Below are 18225 nucleotides of genomic sequence, written 5' to 3' on the forward strand. Positions count from 1 at the left end.
TAGTGTAGAAATGTTGACCTGTGATGCCGGTATTTTATTGTGTATTTGGTTGATAACATTGCAGTCATAGACTTGAGGTTTTAGAGATCATTTGCTAGTCTTCTCGTAGCTCAGAGAGTGCTTTTCTAATTGCTGTGTAGCTACTTGGTGAACTACTTAGATCCTAGTGTATTTAAATTATTTAATGTATCAAACTGTTCCAAATGAATGTACCAAACCATTAACGTTAGGGGTATGCAGTAAGTTTTGCCAGCTTTTGTGTGTGACCTTAAATTTAGAATTATGTTGAATTGTTTATTTTAAATTTATTTCATAAGCTTTGTTAGTATACTTACCAATGTTGTAATTTCTAGTTTGTTTAAAAGGAAGTATTTGTAACATAAATAACTGTTGCATTAAATTGTGAGAATTATCTCATAAAAACAGATATACCTCAGCCCCTTGAGATATATGTAGAAAACACAAAATACTGTCTTTTGCTCTTTGGTGAATGATTTTCTTTACACTGAAATGCAGTACTTGACATACTGTATAATACATTCTTGAATGTAATGAAAAACAAGTGGCAAATTTACTCTTTTATTTCCTGAAAAAGTAAATATTTATCAACTTATATTGAAAACCTGCCATGTTAGGCACTATCCTGGGAATACAGGTAGAGTTGAAGAAAGAAGATGAATGTAGTTTAGTGGGGGAAAGATCCTTAAATCAGTGAGCCAGTTGAGCAGAACAGTGGCTAGTTTGTAGGCATCCTTGTGTTTGTAGTGAAAATTGGAAAGTCAAGGCAGGGTTATAGAGGAACATGTTGAATGTTGAATACTGAGCAGGAGTTGGTCTGACAAAGATGATTTGTAAAGAATTTATAAATGTCTTAATTTATTGTTTTTGGCTTCTTTTAGTGTAAACTTGTAGAAATATTTTCTACAATGTCCGAAGACAACTCGTAGAATTAAAAAAGAGTAGCAGAATTTAGAACTAAGTTGAACTATATGAAATTGCTCTTTGGTAGGTCAAGACAGTTATACACCAATAATTTTATAGGATCCATCAATGAATGCATCTATATTAAATATCAGTCGGTTTTTCTTTTTTCTTTTTTTTCTTTTTTTGTACTGGGGATCAAACTCAGGTCCTTGTGCTTGTGAGGCAGGTGGCGGAACCACTGAGCTAAATTCTTATTCTTTAGCTGTTTTCCTACTGAGTCCTTTTGTAATTATCATTTCTTACTGAGCATAGGCCCCATTTTTAAAAATGTTTTTCATCCAGTCTGCTGCCTGCAAGGACTGGCAGATATGTGATACAACAAGATAAAGGCCAGGATGGCTCATGTTTTCAACCCTGGTATACTAGAGTTGGCTGACTTTTTGTCTGTTCATGGTGGTTTTATGATGCTTTTACCGTCATTGGCATTGGCATTATATATTACATCCTGTGACCTGTTTCTCTTTAGGTTATGATGAAATAGTTCTCAATTCTGTTAAAGTACCTATTAAAATAATCATCTAAGAAACTCAGCATGGATCTGCAGTCATCATGTGTGAACTCTTTAGAACTTTTTCCTCAGATTTCTAAATCTCCTTTTAGTCATATTGATATTGACAGCATTGTTAATCCTAGTTTTTATTTTAGGTAGATATTTTTCTCTGCCTTCAAAGATCCTGACATTGTTCTGGTTATGCTTAAAAACATCTCTCAAACTTTGCCCACTTTTGTGCTTTCTTTGGTACTTTTCTTTAGCTGCTTAATTATCTTGGATTTTCCTTTCCCGGTAGCCTTTATGAAGTCTTCACTCCAGATTACTCATTTCTCTCATGTATGCCTAAGCGCTTGAATTATGCAGACTTATGGTTGCTTGCCATTTAATTCCTGTTCTTTGTTGGTCAAAATTTCTCACAATCTTCAGTTGTCCTCCCCTTTATGATTTTAGCTTAATTCCTCTGCTTATTCTCATTCTTAATAGATGGATCTTAGAACTTTGAAATAATCCATAATGAGATTTCCAGAATGTTTATATCTACTAGAAAACAGGATATCTAGAATTTTGACCAGGTTTTCCCATTATCTTTGCAAAGTTCATGTAGTCTATGAAGACCCCAGTTTTCAAATTATCTCCATACCTATTTGTGCTTCCCTTTAATATGATAGACAATTGTCTCCTAAAATGCTTTTGGTTTTATCCCTTTCTGGTCCTCAAGTGATAAAATTGATTCTATCCCTTTTGCTTTAAGGATATACAGTTCACATACAGACACATACACATGCACACACCACACACATTCAAGAAACTGTCAGGTTTTTTCCTTATTGCTTAGTTTCTCCAAGAAGAAATTATGTTCATTATTTCCATTTGATCTGTATATAGTAATCATCTGAGTTTTATCTTTATCTACTGATATTTCCCTAGCATAATTACTATTCTGGTGCTTAATTCCTTTTTTTCTTAAAAAAATCTTCTTATTTACTTTTGATTTTGTTCTTTTGCTGTTAGGTCATGATTTTATAAGCTTCTTGCTTCCAATTACTCTTTTTTTTGTTGTTTTTTTTGTTTCTTGTTTTTTTTTGAGGGGATAAGGGAAGTACTAAAGATCAGACTGAACCACATACCCAGCCCATACCTAGCTTCACTTTCCCTCCACTATAGTGTAGAATTATCCTCCCAAAATGTGTTTCATTTGGTTAGTTTTTGCTTAGGGTCCAGAAATTGTTTGCAAGTACTTGCAGAAAAGTCTATTGTGTGCACCTCATACCAGAGTCTAGCCATGTGGAGTAAGTATATCATTATTTCTGGGTATCTCATTATTTCTGGATCATGTCATTTCTTCTCTTTGTACAGGTAGATATATCTGCCTAAACTTTTCTTCCTTTTCAGACTGTGGGATATATTTTTAACTTTGTCAGACTAATTTAGATGTCACCTTGTTTGAACCAGTCTTCCCCAGACCTCCTTAAAGATTTAATCACTGTCTTAATTTGGAATGTTCCAGTAACACTAGACACTCACCTCTACCATACCAATTAACACTTTTTATTTGTAGTTGGAGGTAAGCAATAACAAACACTTCAGGAGTTTGATAAAAATCAACACATGAAGAAAAAAATGAGTTATGTTATTTCTTTTTGAACTTACGATATCTTTTGGTTCCAAGACCTGCTGTAGATGAGATTATAGCTACATCTACTGTATTTACATGTTAAGTGACAGGTTAGTTAGGTTTTGTCCAAGGAGATGGCATCAGCTGAACAGTTTTATTAGTTGAAAGTCTAAACAAACAGTATCAGTAGCCAGAATTGAATGTGTTTTTCCAGAACAGCTGGAGGTTGTACTCTACAGAAGTATCTTTGGACAGTATGTTTTCATCCTCTTTTAGCACTGAATGAATGAATATCCTCCCATAATATTTGCTGCTTTCTACTGTAAGTCACTACTCATCTAGCAGCCTGCTTTTAATTAGGCTTCCTGTGTATCATTAATACAGTAATTGAATGAAACACTTACTGAACTTCAGTATCTGATCTCCTTTGAGTTTATATTGTACTATAAATTAAGTGATAAAACTCTTAGAAACCTGATTATATTGCCAGTCTGTCTCATGCAGATGGATCATACTTTCTACGCCAGCGTCGGCATATTTTCTGTGTGTTCTGTAAAGCTCGGCAGCCAAAGAGCTCTCCCTTCTGAAGCCTGTCAGTGGCTGTAGTATTCTACTAATCACCCAGGCTTAAACATCTTGAAATAACCTTTAAGACATTCTACAGTTTTATTCTGCAGTTGTTATCCTCCAAGTTCAGTCACACTCAGTTTGATTGATTTTCTTGTAAAGTACCCTTTATCTTTTCTTGTTCTCCTAGTTTCAACTACTGTTGCTTTTTGTCTCAGATTTTTTCTTTAATTAATCAATGTATTACTATGTTTGATTTGCTTTCATTCTTTCATCCCCTGTCCCTGCCTATTTAGAAGGCTTCCAAGTTGATCTTCATGAAGCATGTAAGCTAAATACTTCTTCCTCTTGATTTTAAAGATTATCAGTGATCTAAACTTGGCCTCACAGTTCCCTGCCATTTACTAAAGTCTGCTTCAGTTGAGCCAGCTGTTCCTTTGTCCTCTTATATTTATGTTTGCCATTTAGCCTGCATTTCCTTCATTTTACTTCGCTATCCATGTGAATTAAATTTCCATCTTAAGTCTCATCAACCCCATGAAACTTTCATATCCAGTTTTTTAATTTTGGTAACACTTGCTTATCTTACTATGTAACTTTATGCTCAAATATTATTTTAATAAATTTGTTTTTGCCTTATATATTGATCTCACACCATAAATTTTACAATAGCATCATGCTGTTGTTCAGCCACCATCAAGTGCTCCATTTACATACTGTGTTCCCTGAACTTTTCTAAAGGATATTCCTCTAACTGTTGGGGTATAGCAGTCAGTGAAAAGCAAAAATCTTTGTGCCAGTTTTCTGATAACAGCCAGCAAGATAGGAAGGCTTATTTTGCAGACTGCATGGTTTTGTTAAATTTCCTGTGCTTTTTCTGTTTGTGCATACAGTTTGTATTGACGTAGTTTGGATGTACAGTGATTTTTTTAAACATTGTTTGAAGTACTAAATCATTTGCCAATATGTATATCAATGCATAGTTCTTATCACTGAGAAAAGAGAGTCTACAGCCCAACTTCCTACCTTTAGTTCAGATTTTCCTCCCATACTTGGGACATTTGTCACTGTACTACTGGACTGGCCCTCTCTCATTCTTTACGTGACATCCAGAGTGGTTTCTTAACTATATATTGGATCATACTGCTTTTCACGGATTTTCTGTTGCCTTTGATTAAATTCTAAACCTGATAGTATTGCCCATCACTGTCAAGATTTGGCCTACCATCTTTCCATGTGAAGCTAATGGTACTACTAATGATTTACTCAACTGAATCCACCACCTCTTAACTCATGCTTTACTTTCTAGGGTGACCTTGAACAAAAGCCTTACACCCTCAGTAACATCTCCTTTTGCTGCATTCTCAGACTCCTTATCTTCCATCACCTGATAATACAATGTTCTCTTTACTCACCTGGAAGACTGACTGTTCATTGAGGGCAGAGACTATGTACTTTCTCCCAGTTCCTAGTAGTTTTAGGCCCCATGCATGTAGTTTGTGTATGATGAATGTTCACTAAATTCACTTAATAGGCTTTAGTGGAAAACATATTAAGTTTAAATTTAAGTTCTGGGTTTCAAATAGTGGATAGTTTTATGTTGGTTATTTGAATCCTATTTTCTTCATTTGTAAATTGGAGATGATTTCTTTGAATGTTTACAGTGTATATGAATGTGGTTGTAAGAACAAAGTTACATCTTCTTTGGAGCAAAAATTATTTGAGCATATCTAAGAATTTGATTGCAGCATATCTAGCTATCTCTCCAAAACCTGACGACAGTTGAGAAACATATATACTCTCTTTTTCTCCTTTTTACTTATGCAGGGAGAGAATAGCTGAAACCATTTGGGATAGTCTGAATCTCAGGTTTATATGCAAATGTTCTTTCTTATGGTAAACAAGGTGTACTTTGTTTCAAAAGTGATAGTTTAATGAAACATAACTAAAATGTCAGCTCCACTGAGGTTGACACAATATTCCAAGTTGGGATTTTAAAGTTTCAGCATGTTTGTATTTCAGCTTTGTTTTCTTTATTGACCAGCAAGCTAAAATATTGCTGTTTGGTATATTGGTATATGCTGTTTCTTAGAGTAGTGTTTTAATTTTCATTGGTAAGAATTTTTTTAACCTACTTGGAAACCATTACTGGCAAAAATGAAATGATCATTCTTCTAGACACTAAAGGCAAAAACCTTTTTCTTGCTCTTCATGGCCTCAGGTTAATAGATATGGAAAGGTTCAAAACTAAGTTACCCCAGTGTTTCACCCTTCTTGGGTGTTTGTTTATGAGCTATTTCATAAATGACTTTCCCTACTTCCAGTTATCAAGACATCACAACCTAAGGGCAGTGAATCCAGACAGAAGCCATCTCTTTGGTCAAGTTATTGTCTTGCAGCGTTAATAAAACTATTAAGGCCACTTGAGTCAATGACCCATATGGTTCTGTGTGAGAGACTTCAACCATGATGGGCTTTGTAGCTTCTGTAGGTTTCTGTTCACTTTCACAGCTTCCCATTGCATTGTGAAATTTATGTTTGTGTTTATGGTTGTTTATTTAAGTATTGTCCTTTAATTAAAAACAATGAAAACTATTAAACAAATTTGACTTTTTAAACATTTCAGAGTCTGCCTTTGTATAAACACATATGGCTTGGGCAGTGAAAACAGGTCTTTAGAATAGTTTATTTTTAATTTTTTATTTTGTTTTGTTTTTTGTTTTTTGTTTTTTGTACCATGGATCGAACTTGGGTCCTTGCACTTGTGAGGCAGGAGGTGAAACTACTGAGCTAAATCCCTGACCCTATTTTTGAATTTTAAGTGATTTACTAATCAAATACTTTACACTTCCATATATTAATTCCTGGAATGTATACTGAAGTTTTTATTTGCTTGCCAATACTAATGTCATAAAAGTTTATCTGAATTCAGTATTAATAATGTGTTAAACTGATAACTTTCTAGAAAGATTGCTATTTTTAAAGTATATTTCTGGACAAACTGTGACATTAAATAAAGGTGTATTTCAGATGTTTCTTCTCTCTGTGTGACAAGGAATAACTGTGGTGAAATATTTTCTACATAATTTTAAAATTATATCTCTAGATTGTGCAGCTTCATGTTAGGATAAAAGTGACACATTTTCTTATAATAGCACATACCTAGTTACCTAACAGTGGATATATTCAAAGAAAGATTTACTGATTTCTGTTAGAAAGTTAGAAGGATACTATTATAATAACATTTATTTGGCACAGTATATAAGTGAACTTTTGGTATAGCATATATTTTTAAGCTTCATTTAAAAACAAAGTGGCATACTAAAATAAACAGAAAAAAGGCATAATTTTGCAGTGAACATTTTTAGTCATACCTTAACACCAAGCATGTGTACCAGCTATAATATGGTATTTTCCTTTCTCAAGGTAAATCTCTTTAATTCTCCCCTTGCCTCCATATTTGATCAGTATCTGAGTTCTTCAATAGTATCTCTGGAATACAAATCTTTTCTGAGTACCACAGGTACCATCAGGGTTCAAAGTGTCATTGTTTGTGACCTGGATCATTAGAAACCTAGTTTTGTTTTTTTGTTTTGTTTTTTGTACTGGGGATCAGGACCTTATGCTTGCTAGGCAGGCACAGCACCACTGAGCTAAATTCCCAGCCTCCTAGTTGGTATTAATTCTAGTCACTCCAGTTCCCTGAGTTTTTGCTTCACCATATTTTACATCTTTAATAGTCAGTATGAATAATGAATAATATTAGTAGTATCTCTCACTATTTTTGTGATTTGAAGAAAGAGGAGAGTTGGTCAAAAAGTGCCCCTTCCCCCAATTTATCACATTCTGTCATATCTTCTAGATCAGTCTTTCTGAAATGTAATAGCTGTGACATTTGTTAGATGTAACTATTTGCTGTGAAGAAGCAGAAATACCTACACTCTAATAATATATATATACTTGTGAGAGATTCCACTAAATGACTCTGAGAATTTTGTGATAGTATCACTTCTTTCAAGACCAGGTTGACATTCACTTTGTCCTCACAGCTTTTCCTGACTAAAAAAATTATTGTTTGCTTTTTTAAGTCTATAATCATAAGTAGACCAACTTTCTGTTGTACGTACTATATTTCTCAGCCTTATTCTGCTTGAAACAGTTCTTTGTAATGGCACTCATCGTATGGAGATTGCAGAACTTATATTACAACTATAGAGAAAATAACATAGTAAATTCAAGTAAAAGGAAAATGTGAAATAAAAATGTTACCTTTGTTGTAATATAATACCATAATGATCTGAACCTTAACCCAATTGGTAAGAATTTAAGGCATTAAAATATCAAATAAAAACATGGTTGAGGCAGTACTAGTAGATGTTAAAACAATTATATTTTAGAACCATTTTCAGTTCCTTTTTTGAGAACTGTTAATGTATTTTTTTAAATTAGGCCACTGGCCTTTTACTAATTGATTTGTAAGAACTCCTTATAATATTTAATAAGTAAATAATCTACTTATGATATGAGTTACAAATACTTTTTCCCAGTTAGTCTTCTGATAGCTTATATATATATATACATATATATATGTATGTATACATATATATATGTATATATATGTGTGTGTGTGTGTGTATATATATATATATTTTTTTTTTTTTAATGCAGAAATCTGACTTCTCAACCTTTTTTGGTATAAAATCTTTTATCCTTTGGGAGACTAATACCACATTTTGAGAAACTATTCTTGACAGTATAAGACAAATTTGTCTTTTCGTAATACTAACATGTTCTTACTCCATCTGTACTGAGCACAGTTCCTAGCCACATTTTGATAAGTAGGTTAAATTATTAACTTTAATAGAAGAGGAATCCAAGGTATATAGGCTGTTTTAGTAAATTACCTCAAATCACACAGCTAATTGAGAGTGGAAAGATTGACAAGAAAAAACTAAAAAGGGTTGCTGAACACTGTTGAAATCTTAACAGTATCAGTGTGGTTTCTTTTCCCTGAACACTTAGGTCAGTCCTGCAGTCAGACTTCATATAGTTAATCCTCTTTAAATCATTCGCTGTTGGCCAAGAATTTTAAAAAAATACATATTATTATTAAAGCTTACCAAGATAGTGTTTTAAGTGTGTAGTCTTGAATACCTAAATGTCAGAATAATGATGCATTTTAATAGGAAACTCATGTTTTCTTAAAGTGTAATTTTTAAATGTACAAAAAGTTTTCCAGCAGGTGTTGCCAAATTCAGATTCATTCATTGTTAAATTTGTTTGTGTTTTTACACAGGGTGTGATAGGTATACAGCTGGTTGTTACCATGGTGATGGCCAGTGTCATGCAGAAGATTATACCTCACTATTCTCTTGCTCGGTGGCTACTCTGTAATGGCAGGTAAGGCAAGGATAGGCTGATTGGGGCTGTCATTTTTGATCTCAGGTTTATGAGACTGATTAAATTCGTAGAAGCACTAAGTCCTATTTTTAAAAAAAATAGTAATAAAGTAAGATTATAAGAAAATCTAGCTTTCTTATTTCTGTCATTTAACATATTAGTAGTTTTTTTGGGTAGCATCAAACTGATAGAGCCAGGAACAAAATTTCAGTTCCCCCACCCACCTCCCTGTGCTTTTCTTTGCCTATTGAGTGTCTGGCGATTGAGAATACCACATATTTTTTAATTATCTTTAAAAAGTTGGCCAACAAGAAGGTGAGAAGTTAGAAATCAAAGTGCTTACATATTTTTTTGGAAAAGAGTAACTCAAAGTATGGCTTAATTCAGTTTATTATGAATTAGGGGTGCTTTGTTGTATTGTAAAGAATTTTAAACTAATTCAACAAGGAAGGGATAAAGTTATGTTGTGGGATTTTATTGATTGCACTCCAAACTCACCACTCTTCCTACTCCTTCCGCAAAAGACCCAAGTGAGGCGGGGATTTAGCTCAGTGGTTCGGTGGCCTGCCTTGCAAGCGCGAGAACCTGAGTTCAATCCCCAGTACCCCCGCCAAAAAAAAACAAAAAACAAAAAAAGACTCAAGTGACCTTGTTGAAATATGTACAATAAAATAATAAAATCAAAGAAGTTAAATAGAAGAATATAGTTAGGCAAAAACAAAAGAAAAAAATTCTGCACACAGAAATACATGAAAGGTAAGTGTTACATTTGGTACCGTGATTATTTCAATTATTTCCAAAAAATATACAAATTCAGTTACTGTTTTACATGACCAGTTTTCTTTATTTAATTTAGACTTTTTGAAGTTTAAAATAATGGATAACTTTTCTTCTAGTGAGCTTATTTATGGCAAGATGAATAAACCTTTAATTCAGGGGCATTCTGTCCACTAAGCTTAAATTTCCTTCGGAGAATTTATTTTCCATTTCTAATTATTTGTTTTCTATCTTTATACTTGCTTGCATTGATGTTCAAGTATAGAAAAATATTCAGATTGCTTTAAATTTTTTTTAGAATACTGCAGTATGCACATGTGTATGTAATGAATATAAGAACAGCTCTTTACAAGTGTGTATTTTATTAGCAAAATAAATAATGACTGAAGTTTTGGTGAAGTCGAAAGCCTCTGTCACCAATATATAATTGAAAATCAATCATATATAACTACATTTTTTACTATATAGTTTTACTATACCCTGTTAATCTTGTTTACTCACATATTTTTCTTAGTAAAACCACTTTGCATAGCTCATGAGAGAGGGTATCAGCTATACAAATTAATTCTAGTAAGTGAAATCTAAGTTTTAAAGTATATTAAATACACTAAGGTAGCTTATTTTCTCCTCTAAGAATTGCACATTTCTAAAGCCTATGCTTATGATCCAGTAAATCTTCTAAGTATCTTTTGGCTGTAGAGAGCATAGCAGTCTTTCTCATTTTAGTCTGTATGCCTTTGCGTGTTCTTCCACATTCTGCTTTCCATCTGTTTCTTTAAAACCTGTAATCACTAATATAAAACTAAAACTTCAGAGATCAAAAATCTGATTATTTTATCCAGGAGTGGTAGCAGACGCCTAAAATCCCAGCACACTGTGAGGCTGAGGCAGGAGACTCACAGATTCACCGCAGACTGAGCAGGGTAGCAATTTAGCAAGAACTCTATTTCAGATTAAATAGGGCCAGGAGTGTAGCTCAGGGCAAAGGCTCTGGATTCATTCCCCAGTATCGCAATAAAAAAAGAAATGAAAGAACAATCTGATCATCTTTGTATTGGAATATTATAGTGGAATAATGTATTATATTTAAAAGCTTTAGTTTGTTGAGGATGAATGCATACATAATTTGACAGGTAGCAGAGGGTTTTGTTGTTTGGGAATTTTTTTCAATGTTTAATATTTAGTTTAGAATAATGGCACTCTAATGTTCCACTAAGATTTGAGATTTTGATATTATCATCAGAAAGTTCTTTATATGTGGCAATCTATTAAATACAGAGTACACAGGATCTTAAAAAGCAGTCATAGATATATTTATAGAAACTGTCATCAAGTGTCTTACATAAATATAGAGTTGATTTTCTTTGTGAACTTGCTTTTGTAAATAGATACCTCTTTTGTTAATTAATGCTGTCTTTAATGCCAAATAAGTTTCTATGGATATCAAGATACAGTATTCTATTCAATTTTTCTATTATAGTTCCATGTCCTCAGTTTTGTTTTATGCTTTTTGAAAATGTCAGCCCTTAAGTTTCGAAGACATAAAAGCCAACTTGCTGAGTATTGCCAACTCAGTAGAATAGGAGCATGGATTTTTCTCTTTTATCCTGTGTGATATGAAATGATACTGTTTTAATATTGAAAAAAATTAAAATCTCTTCCCAACTGTTCATATAAAAATGTTATTGATTATAAATAACAGTTTACATTTTAAATCATATGAGCAATTGAAGTAGTGAAGACTGAGGACATACTTGAGAGTGTGTAACATGCTTCAAGGAATTATGCTAGTCATACTGCTTTTCTTTTAACTGTACATTTTACCTGTTTTTAAAAATACTGTATTGTTCTTCACCTGGTTTAACTCCATCGGTATCATCTTTATAGTTGTATAAAATATTAGACTGATGAGATCTTTTTAAATCTGGCTTCTCATTTAAATCTGTACACCCTTGGTGGGGAGATACACTGGATAGTGTTATGACCTCCAAAAATCTCGTGTCTAAAACAATTTCTCACTTTCTTCAGACAAGAATCAGGGTCCAGTGGGGAGTCATTGGAGCTTTGGCAGCTCTCCAGGTAGCTTAGTAGCGAGGTAGGGTTGTCAGAACTATTCCTGTGGTAGCCAAGTGTTGAAGTAGCCTTTATGTCGTACGGGATGTTCCTGCATCCTTCCACCCATTTGAGCTCATCGTGTAGGCGTTGTATTATAGCACTTCATCTCAAGAAGGGTGAGTACAACGCAATAAGATATTTTGAGAGAAAACACAGTGACGTAACTCTTATTATGGTACTTTGCTACTTTTTGTTTTATATTAGTTGTTTTATATTATTGTTTTATATTAGTCACTGTTGTTGCTCTCGTACTGTACCTGATTTATAAAATAAACTTTATCAGTAAGTATAAATATCTGAGAAAAAACATAGTCTGTGTAGGTGCTGTTGAGCTTTCAGGCATCCAGAGGGAAGAGTTGTCTTAGAGCTTACACCTTGAAGATGAGGGGAAACAATTGTGTGTTTGATTTATGCTGCTCATCTACTCTACATCTTGTCCTGGAACTGTCATATTTGAACAGCATTGTAAATTTGATGGGGGAGACAAGTAAAACTTTTCTGCAACCACTGTCACTTTTGTTGGCAGTTTATAGAGTAATTTTTTTAAAGATTATTATCTTTTTTTCTACCATTTTTCCTAGCTATACTTTGCCTTTTAGAATATGTTTTATAGGCTGTGATTAGTGTATGATTTCTCCTCACTGACTGTGTATTTTATTAGCAAAATAAATAATGACTGAAGTAGGGCTACTAAGTGGTTACCTACCCAGCTTTTATTCTAGCTAAATTCAGTTACATCAGCATCGATTCTGATTGCCAAAAATATATTAAGTGTGAAGTAGAGTTTAAGAAATGTTATCTGTTGCCCAGTCTATACCTCTTATCTCACTATTTGAGATTAAATTTAGGCTAATTTCTAAATTTAAAATATTGTATATTCTATCCTTTTACTTTCTTTCATTTAAAAAATAGAGATTGAGTATCCCTGATCCAAAACTCCAAAATCCTAAATTTTTGAGCACTGATACAATGTTGTACTTGGAAAATTCTACCCCTTGCCTCATGTATCAGGTCACAGTCAAAAAGCAGGTACATTAAAAATATAAGCTTACCTTCAGGATATGCATGTATGAAACAGTAATGCATGTTGTAATAAAACGTGGGCTCCATCCCCAAGATATCTCATTGTGTATATGCACATATTCTAAAATCTGAACTCTGAAACTCACCTGGCTCCAAGCATTTGAGATAGGAGGTACTTTATACTTTAGAAAATGTTATTAGTTCTCCTTTTCTACCCTCCTTTTTATGATTATCAGACTTGTTGAAGGAATTCCTACTTTAACAAGAGTTTGAGTAGTAAGATCTCTTTGGCCCATTGTTTTTCTACTGACCTAGAAAAACTCAACTCTGAATAGCCTGGTGCTTTTAGACTTTCTCCTCCCGCATCCAAGGAAAATCCAAAAAAGTTATTTTTCTCTGTATGTTTACCATGAAATACTTCCCCTCACATAAGGAACACTTGTTCTAATAGTTTCTCCTAAAACTTAGGGATTCTCTATGATGCCCAGCATACCACTGATTAGTAGTCAAAGTATTCTTTACTTTCTGTTGTAATTAAAGTTACTTTTTGTTTTGAAGTTTGCTGGGCCCCTCATTTCATGGAGAGGTAAGTGATAGGTAACATTCTTTGTACATTTAAATAGTGGGTTTTGCATGAGGTATAGGCTATTGCTTTTTCTCCTTGCTTTTTGATTTCCTAATTGTTTAACTCAGACCTCATGCATTGTTCTCTGCCCCTGTCTCCATAATCTCTCATTTTGATCTGCCATTTCCTTTTATATGTTCTTTATCAAAAATATGTTCTGGCCAAATTTACTGATTTTTTTTTTTTAAGCCTGGTCCCATATTGGGTAGAGAGGATGTTACGAGGCCTTCGTATTAAATCCCCGATCCTTTTTTGCTTGTTCTTGATTGCATGTTGCCTGATCCAACAATCTGCAAGTCCCCTTTGTTGAGAGGTGTACTATTTAAATGCACAGAAGGTGGGACCTGCAACCTAAGGGAAAGGTTTGAGCCCTCAGATCATACCCTTACAGAATGCTCAAGTCCTTGCCCTCCTTGCCTTAGCATCTTAACTGCCAGTTCTGGAATGTTCATGATGCAGAATAAAAGCCGGGCATGGTGGTGGAGCCTGTAATGCCAGCACTCAGAAGGCTGAGGCAGGAGGATCCCAGTGAGTTCGAGATCAGCCTGGGCTACATAGTGAGTTCCAGGTCAGTCTCAACTACATAGTGAGACTTAATCTCAAAAAACCAAAAAAATAAAAAAATTTGTTTTAAATGCAGAATAAATAATTGCAGAATGCTTTGTATAGCAAATAACATTCACATACTCGTGCTGAAAGATTGATTAGGTTTTAAGTAGTATTTATTTTTTTCCTCTTGTTTGATTCCTTACCTCTCCCCACTTGTCAGAATATAGGGAGACTAGAAACTAAAACTGTCTTAGGTACTACCTTAGTCCATTCAGGCTACTCTAAGAAAGACCACAGGCAAAGTAGCTATAAAGAATGGAAAGGAAACTGATTTCTCATAGTTCTGGAGGCTGGAAATGTGTGATCAGGATGCAGATTTGATCTACTCCGGATGAGAGGCCTCTTCCAGGGTTGCATACTACCAACTTTTTTTTTCAAATTGAATTTATTTTTAACTGATACATAAACATTTCATATGTTAGTGGGATGACATGATGTTTCTCTACAAGTTCTTATATATCCTCACATGGTAGAGAGCAAGCCGATTTCCTGGCCTCTTTTATTTAAAAGGACCCTGGACTCGTTCATCCTAATCTCCGCCTTTATAACATAGTTACTTCCCAAAAGCCCTGCCTCCTCCCAATCTGCCACATTAGGATTGGGTTTCACCAAAAGAATTTGGGGTGGTCCAAACATTTAGCTCCTAACTGTGGCCTCTGCTCTGTACCCTGAAAGTTTTGTGTGATTATTTGTATGTTAAATATGTTAAAGCTTTTTTTTTAGCTTGTTCTGTCAGTGTCATGCTTTGGTATATTCATGTTCAGATTTCCATTTAAAATTTCTAAAATGGTTTCCTATAAATGACTGCTACTTAAAATGTTAAATTCCAGGTCAGTACCTTCTATATGTTGTTACATTTTTTTCAGAACAAAATTATAGTGGTCTGATACTATTTTATATAAGTGGTTTACAAGGAATGATTATTGAAAAATTATCGCAGTAATTTAGGGAAATACAGTAACAGATTAGCTTCATTATCTGGATGCTACTGATATCCTGAACTGAAAATGAGAAAAGAAGCCACTGAGTAGCTAAGGTAAATGACATACAATACACTGAAAGTAATGTATTTTATTTAAGTGCACGCTACTCTGTTTTTTTTAAGATCCATGAATGCTTTTTTATTTTTTAAGTTTATCTTTTCCCATTTCAAAAGCAGCAGATGTCTGACATGCAGATAAAGAATGCAAACTGACAAAAAACTAAACATAAAAGGTGGTGGGTTGTATTCCCAAAAGATGAGCACAAGGCTGTGTTTTGTTGTATTTTCTTCTCATATTTTCTGTTCATGGTTTCCCCTTTTGTTTATAATTTTATATCATGTTTTTTGGCATATGTAAGCCCAATTTTGCTTCATGTTCTTCTTGCTTAATATATTAACATAACTTTTTTCTGTAATTGTATTTTTGTAGCCAGATTAGCTGCTACATGGACTCTAAATCTGATAAACTCATCTGTCTTCCATGCTCTTCTCAGAAAGGCACAGTACAGCAATTGCAAATCTGGTCATTTTGCTGAAATAGACGTATAAACTAATAGCAATGAAAGGACTAAAAACAGCAGAATACAAAGTACAGTAAATGGGCACTCTATAGCACAGAATTTAACTATGTAGGCAGCACTAATCACTATTAAAGAGATTCATACAAACGTACTTCTAGGTTTATCCTTGAGTCTTGATCTCTGAGCTCAGAAGATCTCTCCATGCTGTCTGGCAGCATTCGTATCCACCACATTCAGACAAATTGTTCAGCCAGAAAACTTTCTTCAAGCCTTGTGTATACCTGCATGAGTTCCTGAAAACAGCGGGTCACTTGCATCTTGACACTTCCCAACCCACAACCCTAGTCCTGTGCAACTTCCCTTCTTTATTTTGATTTTTAAATTCTTTTGTATTTCAAGTGTCACCTGTGGGAGATGTGCTCTGTTTGTCAGGACTCAATTCCTGCCTTTGTGCTCTGGACCCCGTTCTCCAAACTGTCTCAGGCCATTCGTCTCTTCTGTGTCAGCCATCAGTCACTCCATTTCTGCCAGCTAATTTTTGGGTTTTGTTTGCTTGTTGTTTTGTTTCTTTTGGTAAAGTTCTCTCACTAAAAGTAACAACAGCAAATAAAGAAGAGTCAACCCTGCCAACCTCCTTAGTTTTTAGGCTATTTTTCTATTTCCCTTCATAGTCAGATTTGTTACATGAGTTATCACTATTTCTACATCAACTCTTTAGCCTTATTCTATGTTTTCTCTCTTTATGTGATTTTTATTTATTTCCTTGTATTTAAATGTGACAATTCTATAATGACCCCAGATTATCACTGAGCTCTGGATTCTAAAACAGTTGCCTTGTTGACTTGTTCACTTGATGTCTGATAGGCCTTTAAAACCCTGCATATTTAAAGTTTTAATTTCTTTTCTACTCCATATTAGACAATTTGTCACCATCTTCTGTAAGTCAGAAATGTAGAGAACATTCTTTATTTCTTTTTCATTCGCTCCCTTAAGTCCATCAGCAAGACTTGATTTTCTGTCTAGAATACGTCTTCTGCTGTTTCTTTGGCCTCCCTCCAGTTTGCAGAGAAGCAAAGCAGATATTAAACTGTAAATTGAGTTATCTCTCCCCCTGTTTAAGGCTGTATTATTTTAGCATCATCTCTACACTTTGTACTAAGACTCAGGGGCCTTGGCATTGTCATTAGTTTCCTTCTTGATCTCTTCTTGAAGCAGTTGCCTGATTGGCTTTTCATGTTCTGCAGTACTTGATGTACTTCCATACCTCTGTGCTTGTGGCTTTGCTGTTCCCTGCCTGGAATGTTCTTGCCTCTATTTTTCTTATCCTTTAGGTTGCTGGTTAAATGTTGTCTCAGATATTTTCTTTGCTTGACATCTAAGGCTTATCTCTTACATTTTACTGCTTGTTTGTTTCTTTCACTAAGGTATTACAAGTTTTAATTTATTTTTCAGTGTTTTTAATAGGTTAAATTCTACTCTGACTGGAGTACAGGCATCAAAAAGGCAGGGAGCCTGGCTTGGTTGGACATGAATGTATCTTTGTTGCTTAACAGAGAACCTGTAGGTAGCGAACTCCCCCTAAGTTGCTGATAAATAAATGAATGGATAAATGAGTAGTAGACCAGAAGTGGCCCTAAAACCACCTATCATCCTTAGATTTTTAGCTTGGAAAAAATAATTATTAAAGATGACCCTGAATTATTCAACAAGAATTATAATAAGTGTAATCTAATTTAGAAAAATGGGGTTACAAAAATAAGATTAAACAAACATGATTATAAAGGAAATAGTTCTTAAAAATTGTAAGGGTCTTAAAATATTTTGCTATTATCAATATAACCTAAGTTTCCCTATACTATTTTATACTGATTGTATCTTATAGCTGTACACCGAATTTTAGGATATATAAGTGAGTTTTTAAGTACTTTTTGAATATTATACACTCACTAGCATATTATAGATTATTCATTTACCATTTTATTTTTATTCCCCAAATCAATACTTGGGTAGAGCATTTTGTTTTTGTTTTTGTTCTTTTTTGTTTATTTTGTTTTTTGGTTTTTGGTTTTTGAGACAGGGTCTCACTATGTAGTTGAGACTGACCTGGAACTCACTGTGTAGCCCAGGATGGTCTTGAACTCACAGTGATCCTCCTGCCTCAGCCTCCCGAATGCTGGGATTACAGGCATGCACCACCTTGCCTGGCTTGGGAAGAGCTTTTCTGTTATTCGTGGACGTACTCAGAGTGGTGAAAAACTGGTTGATCCTACATTCATGTTCCCAGTTGAGACCTAACAAGACAATTCAGTCATCTTGTTTCGATTCTCATGTTGTAAACAAGTGTCTCCGTTTAGGGAGAATGTGAAAATATTTTTCATATTTTGGGTTTTTGTGGTTCATTGTGCTATTCAGAATGGTCCCCAAGCATATAGCTGAATTATTGTTAAATATCCTAGGCACTAGAATGCTGTGACATGTCTTTGGGGAAAACATACTGGAATGATACACAGAATT

At 34.2% G+C, this 18225-nt stretch overlaps 1 protein-coding gene across 10 annotated transcripts in view; it reads left to right on the forward strand.

Annotated features, from left to right (window-relative positions):
• The window catches only part of Tmem161b (transmembrane protein 161B), an 80247-nt gene that overhangs the window by 10312 nt on the left and 51710 nt on the right, over positions 1-18225 (forward strand). For 7 of the 10 annotated variants that reach the window (XM_019209434.2, XM_033767780.1, XM_019209435.2 and 4 more), the window contains exon 2: positions 8956-9059. The exons of 1 other annotated variant lie outside the window; for it this stretch is intronic. In XM_019209434.2, the coding sequence (XP_019064979.1) occupies positions 8956-9059 (104 nt within the window). Of the gene's footprint in view, positions 1-8955; positions 9060-18225 lie in introns of those variants that run through there. 2 more of the 10 variants (XM_033767784.1, XM_010637164.2) reach the window with 2 other exon arrangements.

Source organism: Fukomys damarensis, unplaced genomic scaffold (assembly GCF_012274545.1).
Source record: "Fukomys damarensis isolate Sample0158 unplaced genomic scaffold, DMR_v1.0_HiC HiC_scaffold_3, whole genome shotgun sequence".
NCBI lineage: Eukaryota > Metazoa > Chordata > Mammalia > Rodentia > Bathyergidae > Fukomys > Fukomys damarensis.